Source organism: Oreochromis niloticus, linkage group LG19 (assembly GCF_001858045.2).
Source record: "Oreochromis niloticus isolate F11D_XX linkage group LG19, O_niloticus_UMD_NMBU, whole genome shotgun sequence".
NCBI classification, from domain to species: Eukaryota; Metazoa; Chordata; class Actinopteri; order Cichliformes; family Cichlidae; genus Oreochromis; species Oreochromis niloticus.
In genome coordinates, this window is record NC_031983.2 from 8,692,349 (window position 1) to 8,717,694 (window position 25,346).

The following is a 25,346-nucleotide window of genomic DNA, read 5'->3' on the forward strand; positions in this document are numbered from 1 at the left end:
TCACCCGAGTGGAAAGGATGGTAGTCCATGTGCTCCGAGCAATCATAGAGAGGGGGGCTTCATTTATGTTGATGTCTTACGTAATCACGTGTTAAACTCGTAGCCAGACCCATACGTAACGAGTGACTTTCATGCCGCTTATGATGTACCTGTTGGTTGCTCTACAACGCGCCATTTCAGCACAATGGACAGCGACCCGAGTTTGTCATCGCTAGTGTCCTCCGGGAAGGTGAAAAAGGTGAAGCGACAGATTTAACAAGCGAGTAAAATCCAGTTTTCAGCATAAATCGCACAGCACTTAAAAACAAATAAATGAACACATTATATAACAAGTACCCGCTGTTTATTATACACTCACTGGACACCTTGTTAAGTACATCCGGCCAACCGCTAATTAGCACAAATATGTAATCAGGCAATCACTCGGTGTATTTGGGCATGTTGAGGTGGTCCACATGCTGAACGAGCCTCAGGATGGTATAGCTTCAACTGGCGTGGTTGTTTGTGCCACACAGGCTGCTGTGAGTGTTTGAGGAGCTGCTGATCTACTGGGAGTTTCCCAAAAGGCCATCTTTCGGGGTGGAAATGCCTCGTTGATGCCAGAGATTAGAGAAAAGTGGTTTGAGCTGATAGGAAGGCAGTGATAACTCAAGTAACCACTTCGTCATACATTGGACCTTGAAGCAGATGGTCTACAGGAGCACGCTCAGTAACAGGAAATTGTTTGCATGGACTCATCAAAATTGGACAATAGAAGATTTTCTTTTTTAAAAAGTCTGTATTTGCTGCAAAATTGATGGTAGGATCAGAATTTGGACTAAACAGCAGGAACATGAAACATGAAAGCATGAATCCACCTTTCCTTTTATTAATAGTTCAGGTTGTGTGTGGTGTAATTGTGTGGGGCAATCGGGGAAATATTTTCTTGGCACACTTTGGGCCTCTTAGGACCAAATGTTGTTTAAATGTCACAGCCTACCCGAGTACCGTCATCCATCTCTTTATGACCACAGTGTTCCCATCTTTTAATGGCTGCTTACTAGCAGGATAAAGCGCCATGTCACAAATCTCAGGTCATCCCAAACTGGTTTCCTAAACATGACAATGAGCTCACTCAAATGACCTCCACATTCAATCCAAAGCTCAGTCTAATAGAGCATCTTTGGGATGTTGTGGAGGAAGATTTGCATCATGGATGTGCAGCCAGTAAATCTGCAGCACCTGTGTGATGCTGCTACGTCAACATGGACTAAAATCTCTGAGGAATGTTTTGTCTCTGAGGCACCGTCTTGAATATATGCCACAAACAATTACAGACACTTTAAAAGCAAAATGAAGTCCAATGTGGTGCTAGCCATCGGCTCCAATTGGTCACAGCAAATAGGTGCCCCTCCCTGAGCCTGGTTCTGCTGGAGGTTTCTTCCTGTTAAAAGGAAGTTTTTCCAAGTGCTTGCGATGGGCAATCGTGGCTGAAGTGTTGGCAGTTTGTCTTGTAATCGGAAGGTTGCCGGTTCGAGTCCCGGCTCGGCCAGTCTCGGTTGTTGTGTCCTTGGGCAAGACACTTCACCCGTTGGTGGTGGTCAGAGGGCCCGGTGGCGCCAGGGTCCAGCAGCCTTGCCTCTGTCAGTGTGGCCCAGGGTAGCTGTGGCTACAATGTAGCTTGCCATCACCAGTGTGTGAATGGTGATACACATTCAGCGCTTTACCCTGAATGTGTAAAGCGCTTTGGGGTCCTTAGGGACTGAGGAAAGCGCTATACAAATACAGGCCATTTGCTTAAAGGGGGTTGTTTGATTGATGGGGTTTCTCTATTGTTTTAGTGTCTTTAACTTATAAAGCGCCTTGAGGTGATTGACTATTATGTGTCATGCCAAGTCTACAGTTAACATTATGGTTTTGTTACATTGATACAAAGTGGAAAAATGACCTACATTATAGTGGCTTGGCTGCAGAGGTGAAAATGATTTGTTTTGCGACAGCCAATCTGCTTCTAAGGATGAGCGTCAGCACAAGTTTCTACACGTGACGGGTGTGACAAGCCCTGCTCTAACAAACATCTAATGGGGGTTGTTTGTAATGACTGCTTTCATTGCAGTGTTTTATGGTATGGTACGGTATGGGAGCGAGGTGGCCAGCTGTGATGTGAGTTTGATAAGGTTGTGCATAGCGGTTTTTCATTAAAAGGTTTTATTTCCCCATTAAAATCACCAGTATCTTGAATAAACTGATCCTGTGGTTGGTTCACCAGAAGTCACTTCTTTGGTTCTTCAGTGGCTGACTGTTTGCATCAGATATTGCGCTGTCTGAAGGTTTATTTGAATGTTATCCAAATGGGCCGGGATCTTTTGTTGAAACAGCACTGTCTGGCCCTGAGTAATAAATGACACCGTGACCCTGGACAGGTCACAATTTCATAAAATATTCCACTGATAATGCAAAATTAAGAACTAGTGTGATCAGATCAGGCATTTATTTACAACATATAGCAGAAATAACCAAACACTTAGTGCAACAGATGCTGCTTCAACTATAGTTTGAGTAGCAGGCATACATAATCTGATATGCTGATATAAATAATGACAACTCAATATCATTGTGTAAAGAAGGAACTCATTAACTAACCAAGTGTCAATTCATGGAAGCTAAAAGAAAAGCAAATCCTCATTGTCTCCAGTTGTGTCTTGCCATTTAAACACTTATGAATTCATTTGGGGCTTTTTTAGAAGCCAGAGGATTATTCTGTTATCACTTTTTAAAGGAACTATTTCCTCAGTAGAAAGCAATTTCAGTTATTGTTGTCACAGCAACAGTTAATGGAGGAGCTGTATGTTGAAAAAAGAGTTTTAAATATCTAATTAGTGCCTTTTATTATTTTATCTTTTTTTATAAACACGTGAATGCTTTTACTTTAAGTGAATGACAGAATCTTCTCATATACTTACGTAACCTTTATCTTACACATATAAACTGTAAATCTATGGCCAACAGATTAACCTTCAGTCCTGTTTTTTTTTCTTTTCTTTTTTTTCATCTTAATTTGCAATGCATATTTTCCTGGGTGCGTCCTGGACACAGGCAGGTCAGTTGAGTTCCAGTTTAGTGCATCCTTTTGGTTGCTAGTGTTGGAATAAGCTGGTTAATAGTTCTGACCATGTTGGATAATCAGATAGTGGATATATTTTAGCAATAATAGGCTATTTAACTGGAACAAAGTCCACTCTAGAAGGACAAAATGAATAAGAAAAGATACTTTCTGGATCCTCCAGAGATCAAAGATTACCTGGTCAAAGGAGAAAGGTTTACGAAGTGGTCAGAGGTGAGTATATATTGAAAAAAAATTAAGCTGTTGATTCCTGAATATTAGCCAAAGTGATTAGGAGTTTAAATATACATCAGTAAGTGTTGCTTATTTTCATTCTCCTGTGAGCAATACAGCCTTTTCTGTGAAATTCCATGGTTTTCATCTGTTTTTAAAACACTAATCATTAATTTCTTATTTAATAACTTAAATATAGCTACAAATGCAGTTTAAATATCAGGTTCAGTATCGGCACATCACCAAAAAGCATCTCTGTTTCACGTGTTCCATCTCAAACAATTACCCGAACCACGTCAAAGACTATTCCTCTATAATGTTGTACGGTCTTCATCTTACGATACACACTACCCTTAGATGACTACTGTTGTCAATCAGCTTGATACAAGAAGTACTGAATAATTTTGTCTCTATCAAGGACTCAACGAAAACCGTTCCTGTCACCATGAAGATGGATCCAAAAGGGTTTTTCGTCTACTGGATTAACCAAAGCAAGGTGGGGAAAAGCCAGCAGCATTCAGATTTGTGAGTAAAATGTATGTGATTAGGATCTGCTAAAGGTGTGGGATATCTAAGCGCTTCATTCACCACCTTCTGGCCTCAGCAGCCCGTATAGATTATTGATCAGTGCTGATGTGGGCTCACCATCCTGCTGTGCTGTGCAGCTGGACTGTGATGCACTCAGTGAAGGTGACTGTTTATCCTTCATCTCTGTCTCTCTCTTCTCACTAAACAGTCAAGGTCTCCTTTAAATGTGTTACCACAGTTAACCAATACTAAATTTTAAGATAAAATAGGTGTAAAAAGCAAATGTGGACTGAAAAAAATTAAAGGTGCTTAAAAAACTAAATAATATAAAAGAAATGTCTTTGCTTCCCCCCCCCCCCCCCCTAATTTGGTCATATTGGTCACCACAGCTAGAAGCAGGAGGAAGTGATATAGGAAATCATATGGTTATTGTGACTGTGATGTCTACATATTCTTCACATTGTGTTGTGATGTCTTTCATAATAGCTTCTCAAATGTTCCCCCTGATGATGCGCCTTAGATGAAAACAAAACAAAATGGAAAAAGGAAAAAAATAAATCGAGTCAGGTAAAGTCAAACAAATGAAACCAAATTTAATAAAAAACTAATGAAAAATGCAAAATTGTAATAACGCTGGTCTTTGTGCAAATGTTAATACATGTTTAAAATAAAACAAATATAATGAAAAAGAGAATACATTTATATAATATCAAAAATCCTTAAGTAGAGCTTTGCGGATCAATAATAACAGGGATTTAGTTATTACCAGGTAATAATTCTGTAATTACACCAGTATTAGCTATAATACTGGGAAACATGCATAGCTAAATGTCACAGTTTCCCCTAAAACCACATAATTTGTTTCCGTGTAATAACAGGAGAAAAATGTAATAGCTCCCTCTGCCACGCTGACCCTCCTCATGATCAGCATGCAGTATTTTTAAGCAACCATGCTCTCATCAACATTTTACCGTTTCATGACCACCCCATCACTGCTGCTATTACAGATGTATTGTTTGAAAGTGAACATGGAAAACTACTTTGTTAAAATATCAGAATGAACTTGGCATTTATTTTCTCATTTATAGGTTAAAACAGCAATACAATATCCCCAGCCTTAAATAGCTTGTTTATTACTGTGATATTATTCACATTTTACTGATGTGTGACATATTTTTTTTCTACTTTGCCAAAGGATGAGTTGTATCTAATCCATATCTGGACCGGTGCCTACATGTTGAATTTAGTATCTACAATGATTGTTTGTCTCTTGTTTCTAGGAGACAACATTCCTGGATGTTGCTACAATCAGAGATACCAGAACAGGAAAATATGCAAAACTTCCCAAAGTAAGTCCCCTTGTATTATTTAATTTGTGGCATTCACTTTGATTTAATCGAGCTTAATGATTGTGCTCCGTGTGGAGGAATCTCTGCAAGCATGCAAATATATCTGCCGAGTCCTTTGTTTGCCCATTAATATTGACAGACATATTTGCATTGCAAAGAAAAAAAAAAGCGCCATGGACACATGAACCCAGGCTACTCCTCCACTACAGAAACACACAGATGCACTGGCACGCAAACAAACATAAACACACACCCTACGACAGGCTGAGTCATGGCGGGAGATTTCTGTGAGCGAGTTTCGAGTGAGCTCCAAAGCTGTCAGCTGTAGTTTCGTCTCTTTTCCCACTCCTCACTGGCCTCCACAGAGAGCTGCATTATGCAGCTGTCATCATCCCTTACGGGAGGGAAATCTGAAAAATCTGTTCTCCTTAGGGAGAATGCATCATCACAGATGGGGTGCTGCTGAAAGCACATCTTCCTCTTTGGGTCCCTTAGGACTTTTTGGGAAAGCTGCTCCAATGCTGACGTCAGGCGTGCATAGAGAGGTGATTGTAGAGCATCATGCACAGGAAGGCAGCACATTTGTGCTTGTGCTCTGGTGTTTGTGTGTGTGCATATATGTACGCGAGTGCGCGACTCTCATTGTGTCGTGCATATGTTTGCATATGCTGGTCAGCATATTTGCATGTGTCGAAGCACCTTTCAGGCATCCAATCTGTGCAGACAGCAAAGTGCTGCAGATTTAGATTTTTTCAGTCAGCTAAAACATGAATTAATACATTTTTTTTTGTCCACAGCACCCAAAGGTCCGAAATGTGTTTAATTTGGATTTCCCGGACAGCAATCATCTCGCAAAAACCCTAACTATTGTCTCGGGTCCAGACATGGTGAACCTGACCTATCATAACTTCTTTGCCTCAAAGGAAAAAGTGACACAGGTAATAAACCGCTGTATCTGTGTAGTAGCTGTTCCCCTTTGACTGTTCAAACACAGCCATAGGCCTCTAGCCCTTATACCACTGGAGCCTTTGCTTCTTCTCCCTCTCAACCCCTCCAACCCTGCCCTTTCAGTCTAAATTAGACTCTGTGACTCCAACATCCGGATTTAATCTGCTGTAATGAAATCTCAATAGTGCTTTGTTCAAATACAACATTCACTGCTCTCATTTCCTAACCTAACTCCGTATCAACACCCTCTAGTGGTGAGCTTGTGCATAGACGCTTATGACCTTTTAAGCCAAGCTCATGCAGACACCGAATTTAATGCAGCACCTCTGTTTATTTTTGTGAATTAAAAAAAATGCACATAAGAACTGGGCGGACGACATTCTCGCGACCGCTTACAACGCCGCAAGAAACAACGCGTGCAGGCAGGTCTTCCTGGATAAAATGTAAGTGAACATCATCATGTAATCTACGGCTTCTAGATGATGAGGGAACATAATACCATGCAATCACATCATGCGCTGGATAACACGTGCTCTGGGAATTCTAATGGAAATACTATTAAATCTTAGATATGTCCGGCTTTCTCTTCAGACCAACAAAGATGGGAAGATCCCAGTGAAACAGTAAGTTTCAGGACAACCACATGCTGGTTCATTTGTACAGTAGATACCCGTGTTTTCTACTCAGTGGTTCACTATTTTTTTTCAGTATTTACAAGATGTTCCCTGCGGATAAGAAGAGGGTAGAAAGTGCTTTGGCAGCAGCACAGCTCCCCAAAGGAAAGGTCAGAAAATAAATCTCCTGTCGAGTGGAAATACATTTTAAATTTGGACTTTATTCTTATGTAACTTAATGAAAACCTTTTGCAGTTTTCTGACAATCCGTCTGCACATTTGTTTTGCTCTTTTTAATTTTGCAATTAAAAAAAATCAGTATGACACCATTAAGCCTGATGTCTTCACTGAGACTGCCTTCAGGAGCTTTATGACACACCTTTGTCCTCGGCCTGAGATCTATGAGATCTTCACTTCCTAGTGAGTAACATGTAGAAGTGTCCTTAGCTGATCATTGTACAACCTGAATTTCACACACCTAAAGTTATGCTTTATTCATAATTAGTTTGCTATTGCACTTTTTTGTTACTGCAAAAAATTAAAAAAATATTAATAAATTTGATGATTAGTGGTAAACCTTCTTCATCTGGCATTGAAATCTACTCGTTTCAAAAATTATGTCATTGTCTGTTCAAAATGTATGAAGCAAAAATTATTCTAGTTTGACAAACTAAAGTTAGAGGTGCCTCATGTAATATGCTGGTCTTGTGCTGCCAGTCTGCACTCCAGCTCATGCCTGAGCAGCCTTGCCTGAGCTAAAATGGCAGGAAATTGGCCGTGATGGGCATGAGGAACCTTATGGGCATTGCTGATGCTTTTATTTATTTATTTACTCGTATTTAATCATGAAAAAAATCTGTTTTAAGAGAGTGTCCTGGCCAAGAAGGACAGCAGTGCAATCATAAGTTGCATAAATTAGTTGCACATACGCGAGCATGCATCCAAACCCATACAGCAGTGAAGCGCAGACAGAGAATAAAAATGAATATCTTAGTCAAAGTAATATCAGAAACAAAGGTAATAATATTCAGGCAAAACACTGCAGCCTGAAGTAAATGCAAGTCCAAGATGTGATTGTCTCGCTGTGCCCCGCCCTCCAGCTCCACCAAACCCACCATGACGAAGGAGAATTTCACCAAGTTCCTCAACGAGAAACAGAGAGACTCTCGGCTCAATGAGGAACTGTTTCCGCGTCTCCGGCAAGACCAGATCAAGGCACTGATTGACAAGTATGAACCCCTGTCCAATAATTCTAACAGAGGTGAGATTCAGCCTTGGTCACTTTGCTATGCTGAGGATGGAATGATGGGCACAATCACCCTCCGTATGTTTTTGCTTCAAATGGTCTCTTGTTCCCATCTTCAGGTTTGATTTCTCCAGAAGGTCTTTTATTCTACTTGATGGGTCCAGAGACAACAGTGGTCATGCAAGACAGTCTGGCCAAGTGTCAAGACATGACCCAACCCATACCTCACTACTTCATCAAGTCGTCACACAACACATACCTAACAGGTCAGAAAAAAAAGAGAAATTGATGTGATTTCTTTAAGATGCTGCTTAACAATCTGTATGTGCCTTATTTTTCATTTTTCTCTCCCTGTGCAGCTGGTCAGTTCTCGGGCGTGTCCTCTCCAGAGATGTACCGCCAGTGTCTGCTCGCCGGCTGCCGCTGCCTAGAGCTGGACTGCTGGAAGGGTAAACCTCCAGATGAAGAGCCCATCATTACTCACGGCTTCACCATGACCACTGAGATCCTGTTCAAGGTTGTTAAACATACTCATGTGCCCTCAGTCTCCCACCCTCCAAGTATTTGAAAGTTTTCCTCTGCAACAGTTCACATTCCCGCTGGATTCAGCTATTGTTCAAAGCTGAGATGACCATAGATAAATATTCCCACCTTTTTAATGTTGTGCTAAAATGTTAGAGTTTTGGGGTCACTGGAAGTTTTTGGGCACAACTAATGACCATCCACCAGTGTATAGAGCTGATGTAGTTAAGTATACCTACGTTATTATCTTTTCATGTCTTCTATGTAGTATAAAAGATAAGGAAAAACATAAAAGGTCCACTCTAATATTTCGCAGCCTTTACAGAAAGGAATGGTAACGATAAACAAATTTAATATTCAAATTTCTAGCATTTATTTTTTGGTGTTAAAAATTTGTGATCAAAAAGCGACGCCTGAGTCCAAGTAAATGACCGTCACCATTTTCCTGCCAGCACATCTTGAATGTGCAACATCTAAGCTTCTTGCACACCAAAAAGCTGCTCACACTTATCTTTAATTCATGCTGAAGAGCACATTCGAAACAAGAAAGTGTAAGTACACAGTAACACACAAACACACTGATAGGCCATTCTCTTACACTCAACACTTCCATATAAGGGCAGCAGGAGATGAACAGTCCCAGGGGGCCGAGGCACAACGCCCAGGTTCAGTTCACTGACATCACAGCCTCTGCAAAAACCACCTCTGCAGTTTGATACAATGTTCACGTTTTTATAATTTTCATTTTAGTGAGCTTGTTTCTTTTTTGCACTGTGTCTCATGAACTTCTTGAAGTTTTCTAATGTGCTATTGCCAGTTTCATTTCTTTAAATTTAAGTTCAAGGCAAGTCAAAAGTAAAAATCCACTTTTATAAAATACCAACTAAGAGGCCTCTTTTTGTGACACTTGACAGGACGTGATAGAGGCTATTGCAGAGAGCGCCTTCAAGACCTCACAGTACCCCGTTATCCTCTCCTTCGAGAACCACGTTGACTCGTAAGAGCCGAGCTTTAAATAAAGCCGTGTCATAACATGCCATTAATGCTGCTGTTCTGATGCACTTATCACGAATAATAACAGGCATTAATGTGATTTCTTCCAGGGTGAAACAGCAGGAGAAGATGGCCAACTACTGCAAAACCATATTTGGTGATGCCCTGTTAACAGAGCCACTGGACAAATACCCTGTGAGTGAGTACACTGCTGCAGCACAGCCAGCTGTCAAAATAACAGATAAAGTTTAGATGGGGGGGATTTGTTAAACAGACCACATCATGCTACGCTGGGTGACTCGGATGAGTTTCGCTATTTAATCACAACGACATAAAGGGAATAAATGGCAAAGTTCAAGTTTCACTGGCGTGTTTGTTGTCCTCTGTCTTGTATCTGCTGTACGAACCTCTCAGATTCCCAGAAACAAAGTCTGTCTGCTCCTCTTAGGCCTGCGTGTGTTTATATTCCTGAGGCAGTGTCTGTTTAACTATCTCAGATGGTATTAGGGACAAAACCAGTGTTTTAGAAAGGTCAGCAGACAGTTTGAATCCAGGCCTCAACTTCTGAAGAATGGAAAAAAAAAATGTTTATTTTGAATTTTGTTAATTTTATGTTTTTTTAAAAAAAAAGGGTTTAAGTAAAGGCAACAAGCTAAATGGGAGAGTGACCATCCAGGTTGTTATCAGTGTGCAGGCAATAAAGTCAGCTTTCATGATGGTATTTGGGCTAAATTATTGAACTGAGGTAATGTCAGTGAATGCAACATTAATGTAGAGGATGCATTCAGGTTTTTGATGCATCCAGATGCTTGGCTGCTTTTTTGTTTTAAAAGGTCAAGCAGTCCCTGTGACCATGCATATGATCACATGACGACCTGACTGTCTTAGGAAAATTAAACACAAGCTTTTAAAACGAATTCTTCTACTATTACTACTACTAAAAATAATAGCTATTATTGTCAATTATGTGTAAAAGAAAAAGATTAAAGTCTGCACCTTTCAATTTAGTATTTTGTTTTCTTTTTTCTTGTTTTCATTTTTTTAAATTTAATTGTAATTCAGAAAATTTGGAGGAGTATGATGTTTTTGAAAATTGACCAAAAGGCAAAAATAAAAAAAACGGTGAATAAATAAATAATAACAGTTTTATTGTATTTTACTGTTAATTAAAATAATAAACAGTCTCTCCAAAACACAGCCCAGGATAATAAATAAAAACTGCATAGCAAAGAAAATAGGAAGATGTAATAGGAGTATGGCTATACCCTACAGTCCACTATGTGAATGTCTTTTTAAGTTAACCTGTCAATAACAGCCATTCATTTTATTTTTAATTTATATTTTGTGTTTAAATTACACATATTTGTGCATATGCAATGTTAATAAATGAGGTCCATTGCCTTTTAACAGCTCTCCTTTATTCAGCAATAAAATCTCAGACTACATTTGTTTCATGCTCAACAGCCAAACAAAAAACAAACTAAGTTGATTAAATTTAGCAATGACACTTTGAACATTAAACAACTTTGATGTAAATCCCTCTGAAACAAAAGCAAGAATATAAGTTTCATGCTTTCTGAATATTATCGATTTTGTCATTGTTTAAACTTCTCGTTTGTGTCTCTAACATTCAGCTGAAGCCGGGCCAGCAGATCCCCAGCCCGTCTGAGCTCCTGGGTAAGATCCTCATCAAGAACAAGAAGGGCAGCCACGAGAAACCGGCACAGAATAAGAAAACTGCCGCAGCAGCCGCTGACCAGACCGCAGCCGCAGCTACGAACGCCCAGGCCCCGAATGCCACTTCCCAGGACGAGGCCAACCCAGCAGCAACCACCCCGGAGAACCAAGATGAAAATGAAAAACCACAAGGCAAATTCAGTTATACTCCAGATTTAGACGAGTGATTTTATTTCCAGGTGTCACTGACACTGTTTTTATGTGTTTCACCAGAACCGGAAGCAGCTGTGGAGGAAAATGAGGAGCAAGAAGACACAGAGGAACAGGATGAGGAGAAAATGAAGACATCAGATGAAGTAAATACTTGTTTTATATCATTTGTTCCAGCCAGGAGAGTCCAAATATAAGTTAACCTCCTTTCGACGCCCCGCAGGGCACAGCTGGACAAGAAGTAACAGCATATGAGGCCATGTCATCCATAGTCAACTACATCCAGCCCAACAAATTCATCTCTTTTGAAAACGCCAGAAGTATGTCTGCGAACAACGAATTTAACCTAAACTCAAACAAAACAGGTACAACTCTATGTAACCTTGGTAACGTGTCATTTTCTTCTCCCTTCACAGAGAAAAACAAGAGTTACGTCATCTCTTCTTTTGTGGAGACCAAAGGGGAGGCAATGATCGCCAAGAGTGCCGTTGAATTTGTTGAGTATCCTTTAAGAGTGCAGCAGATGCTGTCGTGCTTGACAAAAATGAAAACCTGAATATATTCTATGCATTCAGTTGAGTGGGTTCAGGGGGGAAAAACACAGAGATATAAATTAATACTTCCTAAACCGTCTTTCTAAGATATAATAAGAGGCAGATGAGCAGGATTTACCCCAAAGGAACAAGAATGGACTCCTCCAACTACAATCCCCAACCTTTTTGGAACGTTGGTTGCCAGATGGTGGCGCTCAACTACCAGACGATGGGTAAAAATGGAGATATGACACTGAAAGATGCTCAGAAATATACTTAATACCCTTTGTGGATGTTTGGATTCGTCTACCGTTCCTGTTTAAATATAGTTTTCTGACACACTGATGACATTGTGTGTTTTAGTCATTTAAAATCTGTTCTGTTTATTCGCCACAGCAGGTCAGTGTTGCACCTTTTTGTGCTGCACAGGCCTCTGTTCGCTGCCTCTCTTTAAGCTGAAGAGAAGTGGCAGGAATAGCCTGTTTGTGTCTCGCTTACAGATTTCCCCATGCAGCTCAACATGGCCCTGTTTGAATTCAACGGCCGAACGGGCTACCTCCTCAAGCACGATGTTATGCGTCGCAATGACAAGAAGTTTGACCCTTTCTGTGACAGGATTGACACCGTTGTGGCGAGCACACTGACCATCAAGGCAGGTTCACGACCCTGTTATTACAGAGTCTCTCTTTCTTTAACCATCAGTGTGGGCTCCTATTATCTATGGAAGCTGAATGTCAGAGTAATTGATTTTCAAGCTCCATCCTTTATTTCTGCATCATTTCTGGCATTCCCTGCAGAGACACTCATGAAGAATTAGTGCAGTATGTGTATAACAGATGGCTGTTTTGGCTTTGGGAAGTCTGTCCATGTTGTCCTTGTGTAATATCTTAATAAAAACATGATTTGCTTCATATAGGAGTCCAGCTGTTCAAATGTCAAGACTTGTATATATAAGTCGTCCAGTCATATCTACTTGTCTCCATAGATCTATTCAGGGCAGTTTCTGTCTGACAAGAATGTAAAAACAGGGGTTGAGGTGGAAGTGATTGGGCTGCCAGGAGACCCTAAGAAGAAATATCGCACCAAGTGGTCCACGACACCCAACGCCATTAATCCAGTGTGGAATGAAGAGCCATTTGTTTTTGAGAAGGTGAATAAAACACCGTGTAAACGTTTTCAGCCACTCCCCAGTCTTCATATTTTGATGTGAAGGCAAAAACAGAGCTTGTACAATTCTAACAAGCTTGAAAGTCAGTATTTGGTATGAGCACCATTTTTCTTCGACACAGCCTGAACTCTCTTTGACAGGAATAGTTCTTCAGGCTCCTTGAAGGGCTCTTCTTTGGATGCTGCCTGCCTTTTGTTCCGATCTCTGTTAAGACAATCCCACACTGCTTTAGTAGTGTGGAAGTCCGGGCTCTAGGGAAGAAGGTTCAAGACTGATAGTGTTTTATTGTGTCTTTGGGGTCATTGTTATGCTAAAAAAAAATGAAGCCTTTGCCATTTAGATGCTTACCAGATGTTGCACCTCTCTCCTGACCTCCTCCATCCTCTTCACACCTTGAGTTAGATGCCTGTATTATGATTGAATGGTTTATACATCAGTGTTAAGCATCTTAACAAACACACACATACACACAAAAGCATTCCTCTGAAAATGCCCAGGTACAAGGACAGGACTGAAAAGGAGTTAAAAAGCAGCCGGTGTCCAAAGAAAAATGTTGAAAGAAATTCAGAAAGCCTGGAGAAATCATACTCAAGACCACTTTGAAATATTACAAGAAAGTCTGGCTCCTTGATGAATAAATGAATGAAATGATGTGTCACTAACATATCTGTTGTTGTTTTCATGGTTAGATCTTGCTGCCAGAATTGGCATCTTTAAGAATCGTTGTCCACGAAGAGAATGGCAAATTCGTGGGACACAGAATCATCCCTCTTGATGCCATCCAGTCAGGTCAGCGAAGCTGAGAATATTTGAATTCATACTTCATAAAATATACATAATTAAAGCAATGAATCACTCTAGGCCTTAGAACATTTGCCAGCTTGTTTTAACCAGCTTCTGCATCAGGCGAGCTGCTGCCTTGCTTTTATTTCACCAAGGTTTTATTTTCATGCCCTGCAGGCTTCCATCACATCTGCCTGCGCAGTGAGAGCAACATGCCCCTCACTCTGCCTGCTCTCTTTGTGTACATTGAGGTCAAGGACTACATCCCTGCTGCCTTTGCGGGTGCTTAGCTTTTTACTTTGTGTTTTTGCAAAAGAAGAAAACCTCTGCTGCGAGTGAATCCTTGTTGCCAGAGTGACAGTTAGAGAAGAGGAGACTAATGTAGATTGGAAGCATTTTTGTTTTCTTCTTTGTCTTTGTACCCACATTTACGTTTGGTTTAAGAATAAATCATTGTACACTCATTAAAATGGTTTGTTTTGCAGATTTCACAGATGCCTTATTTAATCCAACAAAGGGCACAGAGAAGACCACAAAGCCTCCCAAACAGGTAAAAAAAGAAAGAAAAAACATCATCAGCAATACCTCTGGATTTCCAGTAAATCCTAACAACACTAATTGAGTTCCTGGAATATGACCAGCTTTGCTAGATTGTTATGTTCCTGTCCTTTTCTTCTTTTACTCCCGCAGTCATCTTCTGACTATGTGTCTCCCTATGAGTTGCCTCTTGGAGCACAACCTCCCGCAGACCAAGCTAAAGAAAGTGAAGCCCCTGCTGCAGGTAATGAAGCTTTAGAGGGTGACACTTCAGATCTTGCATTGCAAAGATTTTGAGCTTGTCTGCTGCTAACACAATTGGTCTCAATGCTGGTGTTTTTGAAAGTGCATTTAATCACTTCCTCTTCTAGAAAAAGCTGCATCCGAACCTACACCGCCCGCTGATGCCACTGACCAGTCTCCACCAGCAGCTGGTGCAGAAGAAGCTAAAAAGGAGGAAGAAAGCAAGGCAGAGACGCTTCAAACTGATAAAGCTCCAGCTGATGCAGCACCAGACACAGGAAGCTCCACATCTGAAACCCTCCCTGAAGCCTCTCCTTCACCCGAGGAGACCAAAGCAAGCCCGGAGCCTGAACCGGCTCCTGAAGCCAAAGAAGAACCAAGCACTGAGTCTGGTACAAACCCAGAGCCTACATCTGATAAGAAAGAGGAAGCCAGTGCAGCTGCAGAACCTGCTGAAGCGCCTTCTGCTGCGGCCGTTCCCTCTCCAACAGTTGCAACCACTGAGTCTGCTGGATCAGGTGACTCATCTCAGCCACAGACGGGCAGCGAAGGTAACACTGCAGCACGTCATGTGCTGCACTCATCATAGTTTCCCTTTTGTCAATACACTCTGGATAAAAGCGCTCTGGCAAGGATAATACAGAACAATTTAGAGTTATTTTTTGTTGAATAGATTCATTATAATTGCATATCCAGTGCTGAAAAGTAAGAAGACTCCACAAAAAAAAAAACCCTTTGTGTTTGTGCTGCAGAGCCTTCGACTGTGACTACTGAAGAACTGACACAGCACAAGAGCTATCAGAAGGTCATCAAGCGTCAGGAGAAGGAGATAAAAGAATTAGAAAAGAAGTATCAGAAAAAAGGCGAGGATCTGATTCAGAAATACTCCGACTCTTTCAAGGGCCTCAAGAAGAAGGTTTCAGTGAAGAAAAAAGAGTAAGGGGATGCTTTCCTTCCCAAATTTATTTTCAAAGGGCTTTTCAGAGTGAATTTGCAGCTATATATTTTAGCTAGGGTGCTTGACAAAAGAGCTTTTGATTATCCCGCTGGAAGGAGACAGTCCTGTTTCCTGCAAAGCAGCGCTCAAATCTCCACAAATTAATAGCGACTCACTAATAATGTTGCTGTTTTTGGATTAATAAGACTATATTTAGAAACATGAGAAATACAGCTACAGCTAATGTGCAATTCTAGCTGACATTGACTATTAAGATGAGGATGAAGAAAATGAGTGTGAGGTCTGCAGTGTTTCACACTGAGCTGTCAGAGCAAACCAAGTGTTACTAAAGGCCAAATAAGCATTTTGTATAGTATTTTCTGGAAGCTCATGGTCGTCAGCTATGATGGGCAGTGGCTGTTAGTCAATAAACTGTATTCCTCGCACATACTGATTTATTGTGTCGTGTTATTTTTCCACCAGGGGAGGTGACAACACCCCTGAGTCCAACGGGAAGACAGAGCGGGTGCAGGAGCTGAAGGAAAAAATGACGTCTGAAATAAAAACACTGTTTGCTGAGCAGTATGATCAGATGAAGAAGAAGAAGGAGCAGTGTGCAACAGAGGTTAGTGACACTGAAGGTGACAATAAACACATTACACACATTGCAGCCAGATACTGTGCTTAAAGCTGCACTAATCAATACTGTCATAATTAACAGTGAACCGAATGATTACTGCTGCAAGTGAAAGGTCCCCTCAGCTCTAAGGAATATTTCAGGATCTTATCAGCTCATTATTTTGGTTTTATGACTCACAAAACACCGTGTTTGTTCAGTGGCTTACTCGCTACGTGACGCAGGCAGCTGTTTTCAACCCCAATCAAATCTATTGTGTTCCACCTGCCCAAATACCAAACATGAGCCAGAAAAGTATAATTACTAAATACTGTAAAGCCATCGTTTCTACGTGTGCTGGAAGACAGTAAATTAGGAGATCAACGGGTTATACTCACTCAGATGGACAGAAACATGAGTCCAGAGAAACATTCCAGTTATGTCTCCTGATTATATGAATAGAGTTACCACTTTATTAGGTTCTTCATGTAATAGATTCAAAAAGACATTTAATCCATACTGACATGATAGCATGACACAATAGCTTCAGATGCCTCAGCTGCATATCCTCACACTCCCTCACTGTTATGTTCAAGTAACCAGTTTGAGATCATCTGAGCTTTGTGACATTGTGCGATATCCTGCAGGAGCAACCATGCCAATCACACTGTGGTCATATAGGGATGGACATGGTCAGCAACAAAGTGTGCAAAGAAAATATCCCCCCAGACCATCATCACTACCAGTAGCAGCCTCAATTGCATCCTGCAAGTCAGGATGAATCCATGTTTTTTCATGTTGTTTATGCTACAAACCAACAAATCTTGGAGCAGAAATCAAAAGTCATTAGACCAGGCAGCATTTTTCCAATCTTCTGTTGTTCAATTTTGGTGAGCCCATAAAAATTCTAGCCTCCATTTTCTGTTCTTAGCTCATAGAAGTGCACCCGGTGCAGTTTTAGGCTGCAAATGCTCTCCTGTATGGCTTGCTTGAGACGAGCCGTTATTTGAGTTATTATTGCCTTCATTTCAGCTAAAAACAGTCTGGCCATTCTCCTTCGCCCACTGGCATCATCAAGGTATTTCCACCCAGAAAACTCACTGGATATTTTCTTTTTTATGGACCGTTCTCTGTAAACCACAGAGATAGCCGTGATTTAAAATCCCAGCAGATCGGCATTTTCTGGAATACTCACCCTTTCCATATTTAAAGTTACTTAAATCACATTTTTTCCACATTCTGATTCTCAGTTTGAACTTGAGTACGTTTTTTTGACCATGTTTGCATGCCTTAGTGCACTGAGTTGCTGCCATCTGATTGGCTGATTAAAGTGGCTCATGAGTGTAAATCAGTTAAGACATGATTTACCCCAATTTAAGTAAAAATCAGGATGCTGATAAGACGTCATCAACTCGTTCGGTGATATTATTTAAACGTAAGCTGCTTTGAGAAATAAAATATTATTTTTATTTTGCACGGTGATACCTGTGAGGCCTGTTTCCAACATTAAAAGAAGTAGTTATCTGGTAACAATGCTATTCATTAACACTATTACTAGATCTATAATGTTAATGTTTGGAGCTGTTGCCTTCCTACTGTTGTGAAGTGTTTCTAAAAGGCATCAAAGGGGTATGATATTCACATCCTGTCCTTACAGTATAAAGTGGCTTATAAAAGTAACACCTGAAAGACAAACTCTTCTCTGTGTGCTCTAGTCACTCCTACAGCCATTAATCTCCTCACTCTGAAATCTCTGTTATATATTTACCTGTTCACCTCAGATTAATGTCCATGACTCAGGATGTAGTCACTATTCCCTCTGTGGGCTCTCCTTGCTGTGTGTTTGGGATCATGGACAAGCAGAGGCTTTGTTAATTACACACAAACTGGATTGCTGTTACTAATAGTAATCAATCTGTATATAAAGGATCTGCTTGACCCCAGTTTTTGCACAGAAGCAAACATTTTCATTCACTTTGTTACTCACAGCTATTCACGTCTCATGAGTTGGAGCTTCATCCTTACTGTGACTGCACCATCTTCTTATTGTGTTGTGACAGAGACTAGCCAAACTGTTGGAGATGGCCATGGAGAAGCACGCCATTGAACTGAAAACCCTGGAGAGGTGTGAGCACGCATGCAACACATTCGGGACATGATGCGCACATGAGGGAGCAGAAGGCTTTGCTGAGTCTATCCAATCTGTCCCTTCAGACTTTGCTGTCTGTGTGTGTGTGTGTGCGATTGTGTGCCATTTGAGGTGAAATATTTGACATTTAGCAAAGAGAATACCTCAAATAATGAATGAATCACCTCAGCAGGCGGGTCTTCCAATGTCCTTGGCTGGGCTTATGGTGTTATATGTGTGTGTGCGTTATCCCAAGTCCCCAGCTGGCAGATGGTTATCTCAGGACAGCCATTATCCAGCAGGTGTTTAAACAGCAGTAGGGAAGCAAAGGCAGGCTTGATCATCTACCTGTCCACTCAGGCACAAAAACACAGCATTCAAGCGTTCCTTTCACTATAAAGATAAGGTCACATAAGACACACACAGCCCTACAACTCTTGATTAAAGGAGAAAGGATTTTTATAGGGTCACTTTTCACTGTCAGATTTGAGATCCTCACATGTTCCCTTTGTCTTGCTCTGCAGCGAAACCAAAGAAAACAAGAAAAAAGCCAACATGAAATGTTCGTCCACAGACAAAGCAAAGTAAGTTCACGACATTCAGGTTTTATTTATCACTCTAAATTAGTTACAATTTATTTTACAAAGATAAAAGAATTAAGAGAGCGAGAGTGAAGATTTGAATTTTTAACATTTTGTACAAGATGATTAATTAAAGATAAATTTATTAATTCAGGCTGAAGAAGGCAATGAGCACTGAGATGTTGGATGAAGCGAGTCAGTCGAATGCTGCCGTGAGTACAGAAGTTGTTTGTTTCAAAGTGATCTAACACAATCGAACCTTTTTGTTAGTTTGTGTGCAAAATAAAAGGCACTGTTTGAGATTTGTGGTCATCTTTTTGCTAAAAGCTAAGCTTAATGTAACACTACAACCAGAAAAAGGGTTACCGTAGCCTAGAAAAAGGAAAATAAGGGAAACACTTTACAGCTTACATTAATTAGTAACTGGACTTATTTTAGTTTTGTAATTCTAATTAGTTTATATTTTTATTTTGTTTTGACTTTTTGGTTTTAGTTCCATTTAGTTTGACTTTCAGTCCTTGTAATTATGTGTGTATGGAGGACAAATGTCAGAGGCAAGATGTAAGAAAAGCAGAACAGATATTACATTAAAAACAGAACTTTTTAGAGCAGTTGACTCAAAGTCTAATACATGTCCAAAGTCTCAATAAAAAGCTTCATAAGGTAAGTTTTGAAAAATAATTTCACCAAATGTACAAACATTTTCCTTATATTGTTATTTTATTTTAGTTAATTTGCTAAGCTTTATTTTTTTCAAAGGTCTAGTTTTAAGTTTCATTTTGGTTAACTATAACAAGCTTGTACTGGTAACCTTTCTTGTTACCTTTAAACAAACACATGCTAGCTGTTTCTGCTGTTCTCTGTTGTTGTTTTATGCTAAGCTAAACATTTAGCTTTTTATGCTAAGTTAAACATTTAGCTTAGCTGCAGCTTTAGTGTACATCTGTGGGCACTGTATTGACAGACTGGCTGAGACAGGCTAAAGCTGTGACATTCAAATCATGAATGTTACTTTGTAAAAATATATATTTTTTATTTTTATTATTATTAAAGGAAGATAAAAGCAATGACATTGAAAAAATAACAAAATAACACAACACTGGCAGCAATGCAACTTAGTAATGAAAAATGCTCTTTTTCAAGGTAAAAACCTAAAGGACTTTCTACTTCTGGAAATAAAATTTGAAGGTTGAGTTTCACTGTGGCTTTCTATACACTTGGTAACACACTGCTGGCTAGTAACCGCTAGCATTCTGGCAGGAGATAACCCTGCAAACCATGTGAGAGTGCCAACTGTTGTACTTTCTAGCACTAAAATAAACATGAAAGGAAAGAAGCTTATACTGCAAAAAAGGCAAACAGGAGGAAGGATCGATTAGAGTTTTGCTCTATTCACAGATGAAGAGGTCAGTGCTTTGAAACTGCAGAGTCAGAAATGAGAAGAGAGCCAACTAGACTAGTTTTGCAATACATGTAACTATGTAAGTGACATCTTCAGTAACCAGTGTCAGTCACAGATATCAAAAAGAGATGAAAGGAAAAACTATTTATAAAAATAGCTTCAGAAAAAATGGATTTGAAGATTTTAAGCAGGGGTATCAAACATAAGGCTCAGGGGTCAGAAGTGGCCCGGTGAAGACTCCAATCCGGCCCACTGGAAGGCTGAAAAATTTGAAGGAGGACCTTATTTTCACAATTTTACAGTTTTTCCTATTGATAAAGCTCTCCACCATAGCCACTCTGTAATTTTACACATCTATCATGTAGAAAACTGAGATGTATTATTGAAATTGTACTATTGCAGGGATCTAATGTGTAGTTGAACATAGACAGAAAGGGGAGTTTCACTCGGCTGACCCGTGGCTGTATGTGGCCCACAGTGTAAAATGAGTTTAACATCCCTGTTTTTAAGGCTCAAATCTTCATCACACAAAATGTTTTTGTTTTTCAGAAATGAAATACGTGTCCCCAAATGTTAAAATGATTATTTTAGTAATTTTCATGTACTCACGCATACCAGTACCAGATCACATCTAATTTAGCTGTGTACTTATTGTTAAGAATGCCAAGATTTGAAGCAAGCATGGAAAAATAATACCCTAGGCATGCTAAAGCCTTTCTCTTTCGCACAGCTGTAGGTACACCCACACACGCTTGGACATGCACACACATTAACTCACAGTAGGCCACGCATACACAAACTTACACACACTTTCACCCAGTGAGTAAAGTGCAGCGAGCCCTGACCATAGGCCAGGCTTGTCCATTACTCAGAAGCTGTTTACAAGCTAATCCATGTGTGGTCGATGACTCACTGAGCTTTGCTTTTGTTCCTCCGTTGGCTCATCAAGATTCAGGCATGATGCATCGGGGTTAAAGACCCAGCTATTTCACTCTGCTCCTCTCAGATCGACTCAGTTTAGATGGCAGAAATCCCCCCCTCACTTTCATCCCTCCACACATTTGGGTCACATTGCAGCTGGTGTTGATCTACTTAATCAACATTTCCTCATTAATTACTGCAGCTATTTATAACACAATCACTTGTTTAATCAGCACAGGCTCAGTATTGAATGCACAAGTCCAGTTGGGGGCTCTGTAATCTAACTCGACAAGTGCAACCTGTGACTTAACTGTATTGATTCTCTCTCTCTCAGGTTGCATCCATAGATCCCACGGGTACATATGAGCAGATGAACTGCTTATATAGACACGCTAACAGTCTTTATCGCACACTTGATACCACATGCACACTCCCATTTGCTCGCACACACTTCAAAACCACAAATCGATAGTGTTTTCCACTTGCAACATGTTTTCTGCTTTGTTGTATTGTTACAGTCTTCAGATTACAGTCCACAGCAAGAGGCTCTGATGAAGAAACAGGCTGCTACACTGGAAGAAATCAAGACCTTGACCAATCAGGTACATACGGTAACACCGGGGTACACTGGTTTTATTTTTTTTTTCTCTTAGAAAGATGAAACTACACTTGCACATCTTATTCGTGTTTCCACTAAATCTGCAGATTTGTAAAAACCTCTAATGACCCCCAAAACAGTCATGTTTACCAATAGAAACTCTGAGAGGTCCTTGACTCCTGATCTTTAGAAATGACTATGCTTTTTTACCGGATTTCTTGGGACTGTCATAGAAAAAATAAATACCTTCCTTGCATTCTTTGGCAGTTCCAGAGTCCTTTAAAAAATTCTTCCCATCGCTGCATAAGTTCTTACATAGGTCTGCCCATCAGTGAGTAAAAATTAGAGCATTTCACTTGTGTGTGAGCTAGCATCAACCAAGAGTACTCACCCATTATTCCATGTCACGCACACTGATTGGGAATAACCTTGTGACCGCCTGCCTAATGTTGTGCTGGTCCAATACAATCCTGACCTGTGGATGCATGGACCCCACTACAATGGGTTGTCGACCAGTACCCGACCTTTTTAAAGACAATGATAGAGATTTAATGTTTTACACTGTACTTGCAAAATCACAGAGAGAATTTACACAAACCTTACCTTCGTTGTGCAAAGAGTTTTTTGGATTTTCCTGTCCAAACAAATGTAGTGTAAATCTGACTACATTGATTGACTTAAAGGCATCCATAATCCAAACTGTGCCAACCACCAAATTCCTGTTTTTCAACCACACGGCCATCTGTCCTTTCAGTGGATGTACGTAATGCTGCTGCGTGACACATCCAGTTTGGGGGATGCAGAAAGTACACATCAAGCTCCCACCGCTGTAAATGATGTCAGAATGCTTTTTATGACAATACTTTGCTTAGGATTGGTGAAATCTTGGCAGTTATCATTGTGAAAAGAGGTGTGAGAAGACAGCTTAGACGCTGACGCGCGAATGCCAGATGGACGGTGTGTTTTTATGTCTCACCAGTAGTATTAGCTTGCAGATAGAGTTTTCGATATTGCGAGAGGCGGGGGAAGGAATTCAAGCGAGGCTTTAAAAACAAACGGATGAATGAAGAGAGCTGAATGTGAGCTAATGTATGCAGCTGTATTTAACATACTGACTGAATATTGAGCCATTTTTTTCCATATTGGTAAATCCCTCACTCTTATTTGCAATCAATCAGTCAAACTTGGGTATAAGCCAGTTGAGGTCGATCTTTTTTTACTCGGTTTTACTTGCACCAGCAGAGAAAATCATTCTCTAAGGATTATGATAAGCACCTGCCTGAAAAGAAAAATGTGTGAAATCATGAAAATGTCAGCCCATTCTCTTGATAATCCTCCGACTAACCTTTGGCTCCTTGTGTTGGCAGCTCAATCAAGAGGCCCTGAAGGAGCACGATCAGAAAACAAGATCGCTGCCACGAGAAGTGCGAGAGGCCGTTAATGTATGTGTGGGGGCACACTTCCCTGAATTGGTCGACGAGGTCGACAAGAGTGGGGGTGGAGTGGGCTTCTATGGAGATGTCTTCCTAGGTTAGATGTGCCTTTTGATTACCTCTCTGTGTAACTCTGCTATAAATGTTTTGTTGTATTTTTTCACTTTTATATCTGCTTTCAAACTGTTACATAACCTATAATCAGGGCGCGGATATGAAATAGTAGAAGATTGCTTAATGAGAGGTTCTCAGAGTGAAGTTGCAATTTAGTTGTGCTAATTCATAGGTGGGTGTATACTTTAGGGAGCTGATAATGATGTTTTCAAAAATGTCCAGGTACTCCAAAATTAGATGATTTTGAAAAGATTTTTTTTTTTTAGTTTCTATTTAACTCTTTATTTCTGTTTCTTTTCACCATTAAAAAAAACACCCTAAATTAGGTGACAAAGTGACAAATATCTTGCAGATGTGGTTTCTGTAGCTCTAAAAGCCTTAGAGAGGTGCTTGTGGTCTCCTTTCTGTTCTCTTAAGTTAAAAATGGGACTAAATGTAGATGCAAAAATGGGTTATCAGAGTCTGCAGGGCTGAGCGAGACAATGGCACATCAGTTTGCATGTGTGATAAGTGCTCGCTTGGACTCTGTGATGTAGCCACTGCAGTTTTGCAGATTTAAAAAAAAAAAGGTAAATTTACTTTGTAACAAGCTTGAAGCTCCTGTGACATCAGTTCCACGTGCACGGCACATCCTGTATTGCATGTAAAACATGAAAATCTGGTTTGGAAAATGTAGATGATAGCTTAAAATCTGGCTCAACCTATTTTTGAGGATTTTTAGTGTAGTCTTTGGAGTTTCTCCTGTTTTATTCCTGTGATGAATTGATGATTAATAAACTTATAGTTACTCGAAATATGTGTTATTTTTCTATCACTAAAACTGCTACATCTTTTTATTTTTGTAGAGGTTGATTTGTTGAATATCTGAAGCTGAGGTTTGTCTTTCTTAGCTAATCCCTGAGATATTATATTGACTGTAGTTTGTTGAAGTGAAGTAATTATCATACTGACACACAGCAAAATGATATGCATCTTCATATAAAAAAATGAAGCTGAATCAGAGACTGGAACTTAAGTGAAGAGGTGATGGGAAATGAGGTTAGGTATTGTCTGCCAGTAACCCTTTCTCTTTTCTCCTGTCCACTGTCTCTCTTACTTTTTGCGCATTGCTTCAAACCTCAGTGTAATTTTGCACATTATAACCTGATTCACAATACCACATAATTGCTATGTGATGGATCACGTGCTCTTTTAAAACCAGAGCTATAATAAAGGCACGTGAATCAGAGATAATGCAGGTAGTCTGGGTAAAACTAAATAAATAAATAAATCCGGAAATTGCAGGGTTTCAGCCTAAATTTCAGCTACTTATGCACAGCATCCTGTGAGAGTCATTTTTCCCCCCAAGTGTTTACACGCTCGTGCGTGCATTTATTAATGAATGCAGCTTTTCTCTGACTCATCATCCCGAGCAATCTGTTCATTCATTTGATTTCCTTTTCCACGCGACACCCTTCTTCTGAATCAAATGACATGAGTGACATTTCAAAGTGGGGGATCCGGATAAATCTCTAGGAGACACAGCTTGTGCCCGAAAGTCCTGCCACCTCATGCACAACACAGATGAACTGTTAGCTTTCGGGTGTGAATCCAGTCAGCCCTGAATCACTGGGCTAATTATCTTACATAAGGATGAAGACATCTCTGGCAGGTTTGTCTCAAACCAGCTGGAGAGGGATGGCCTGAGCAGGATCTCTCACCGACAGGGAACACACGGCTACTCAGTGACACTGGATGAAAAGTCAAAAGAGGAGGAGGAAAGCGTTTCCGTTCACAAACACGAATGAATCACAGAGTAGCTGCAAAAGCAAAAGTTTTATACTGTTTTTATATCTGTGAGATAAAAGTAAAGGTAAAGAATTTCCTAAGAAAAGTTAATTAGATCCTAGGTGCTTTAAACGAATGGCATATGGTTGTCCTGTCGCCCTCCGCTCACCCCCAACCAGTTG

The 25,346-nt window shown here is 40.2% G+C and overlaps 1 protein-coding gene across 2 annotated transcripts; it reads left to right on the forward strand.

Moving 5' to 3' along the window:
• Positions 1-24,191, forward strand: plcb2 (phospholipase C, beta 2). Of its 2 annotated transcripts, none has more exons than XM_005453331.4 (32): positions 1-238; positions 3,735-3,812; positions 5,125-5,193; positions 5,991-6,131; positions 6,505-6,584; positions 6,711-6,764; positions 6,850-6,925; positions 7,075-7,175; positions 7,856-8,016; positions 8,121-8,267; positions 8,361-8,518; positions 9,438-9,520; positions 9,627-9,711; positions 11,151-11,385; positions 11,467-11,549; positions 11,627-11,723; positions 11,820-11,904; positions 12,045-12,169; positions 12,437-12,588; positions 12,922-13,086; positions 13,794-13,893; positions 14,065-14,169; positions 14,373-14,437; positions 14,578-14,668; positions 14,796-15,218; positions 15,420-15,603; positions 16,088-16,229; positions 18,281-18,345; positions 18,873-18,932; positions 19,084-19,141; positions 21,771-21,854; positions 23,218-24,191. In XM_005453331.4, exons 1-32 carry the CDS (start codon positions 185-187, stop codon positions 23,383-23,385), a joined length of 3,774 nt encoding a protein of 1,257 aa, XP_005453388.1. In that variant the 5' UTR covers positions 1-184; the 3' UTR covers positions 23,386-24,191. The 2 variants fall into 2 exon arrangements, with proteins under 2 accessions (XP_005453388.1, XP_005453387.1); XM_005453330.3 differs by lacking the exon at positions 1-238 and adding an exon at positions 3,126-3,316.
• Positions 24,192-25,346: the final 1,155 nt, after the last annotated feature.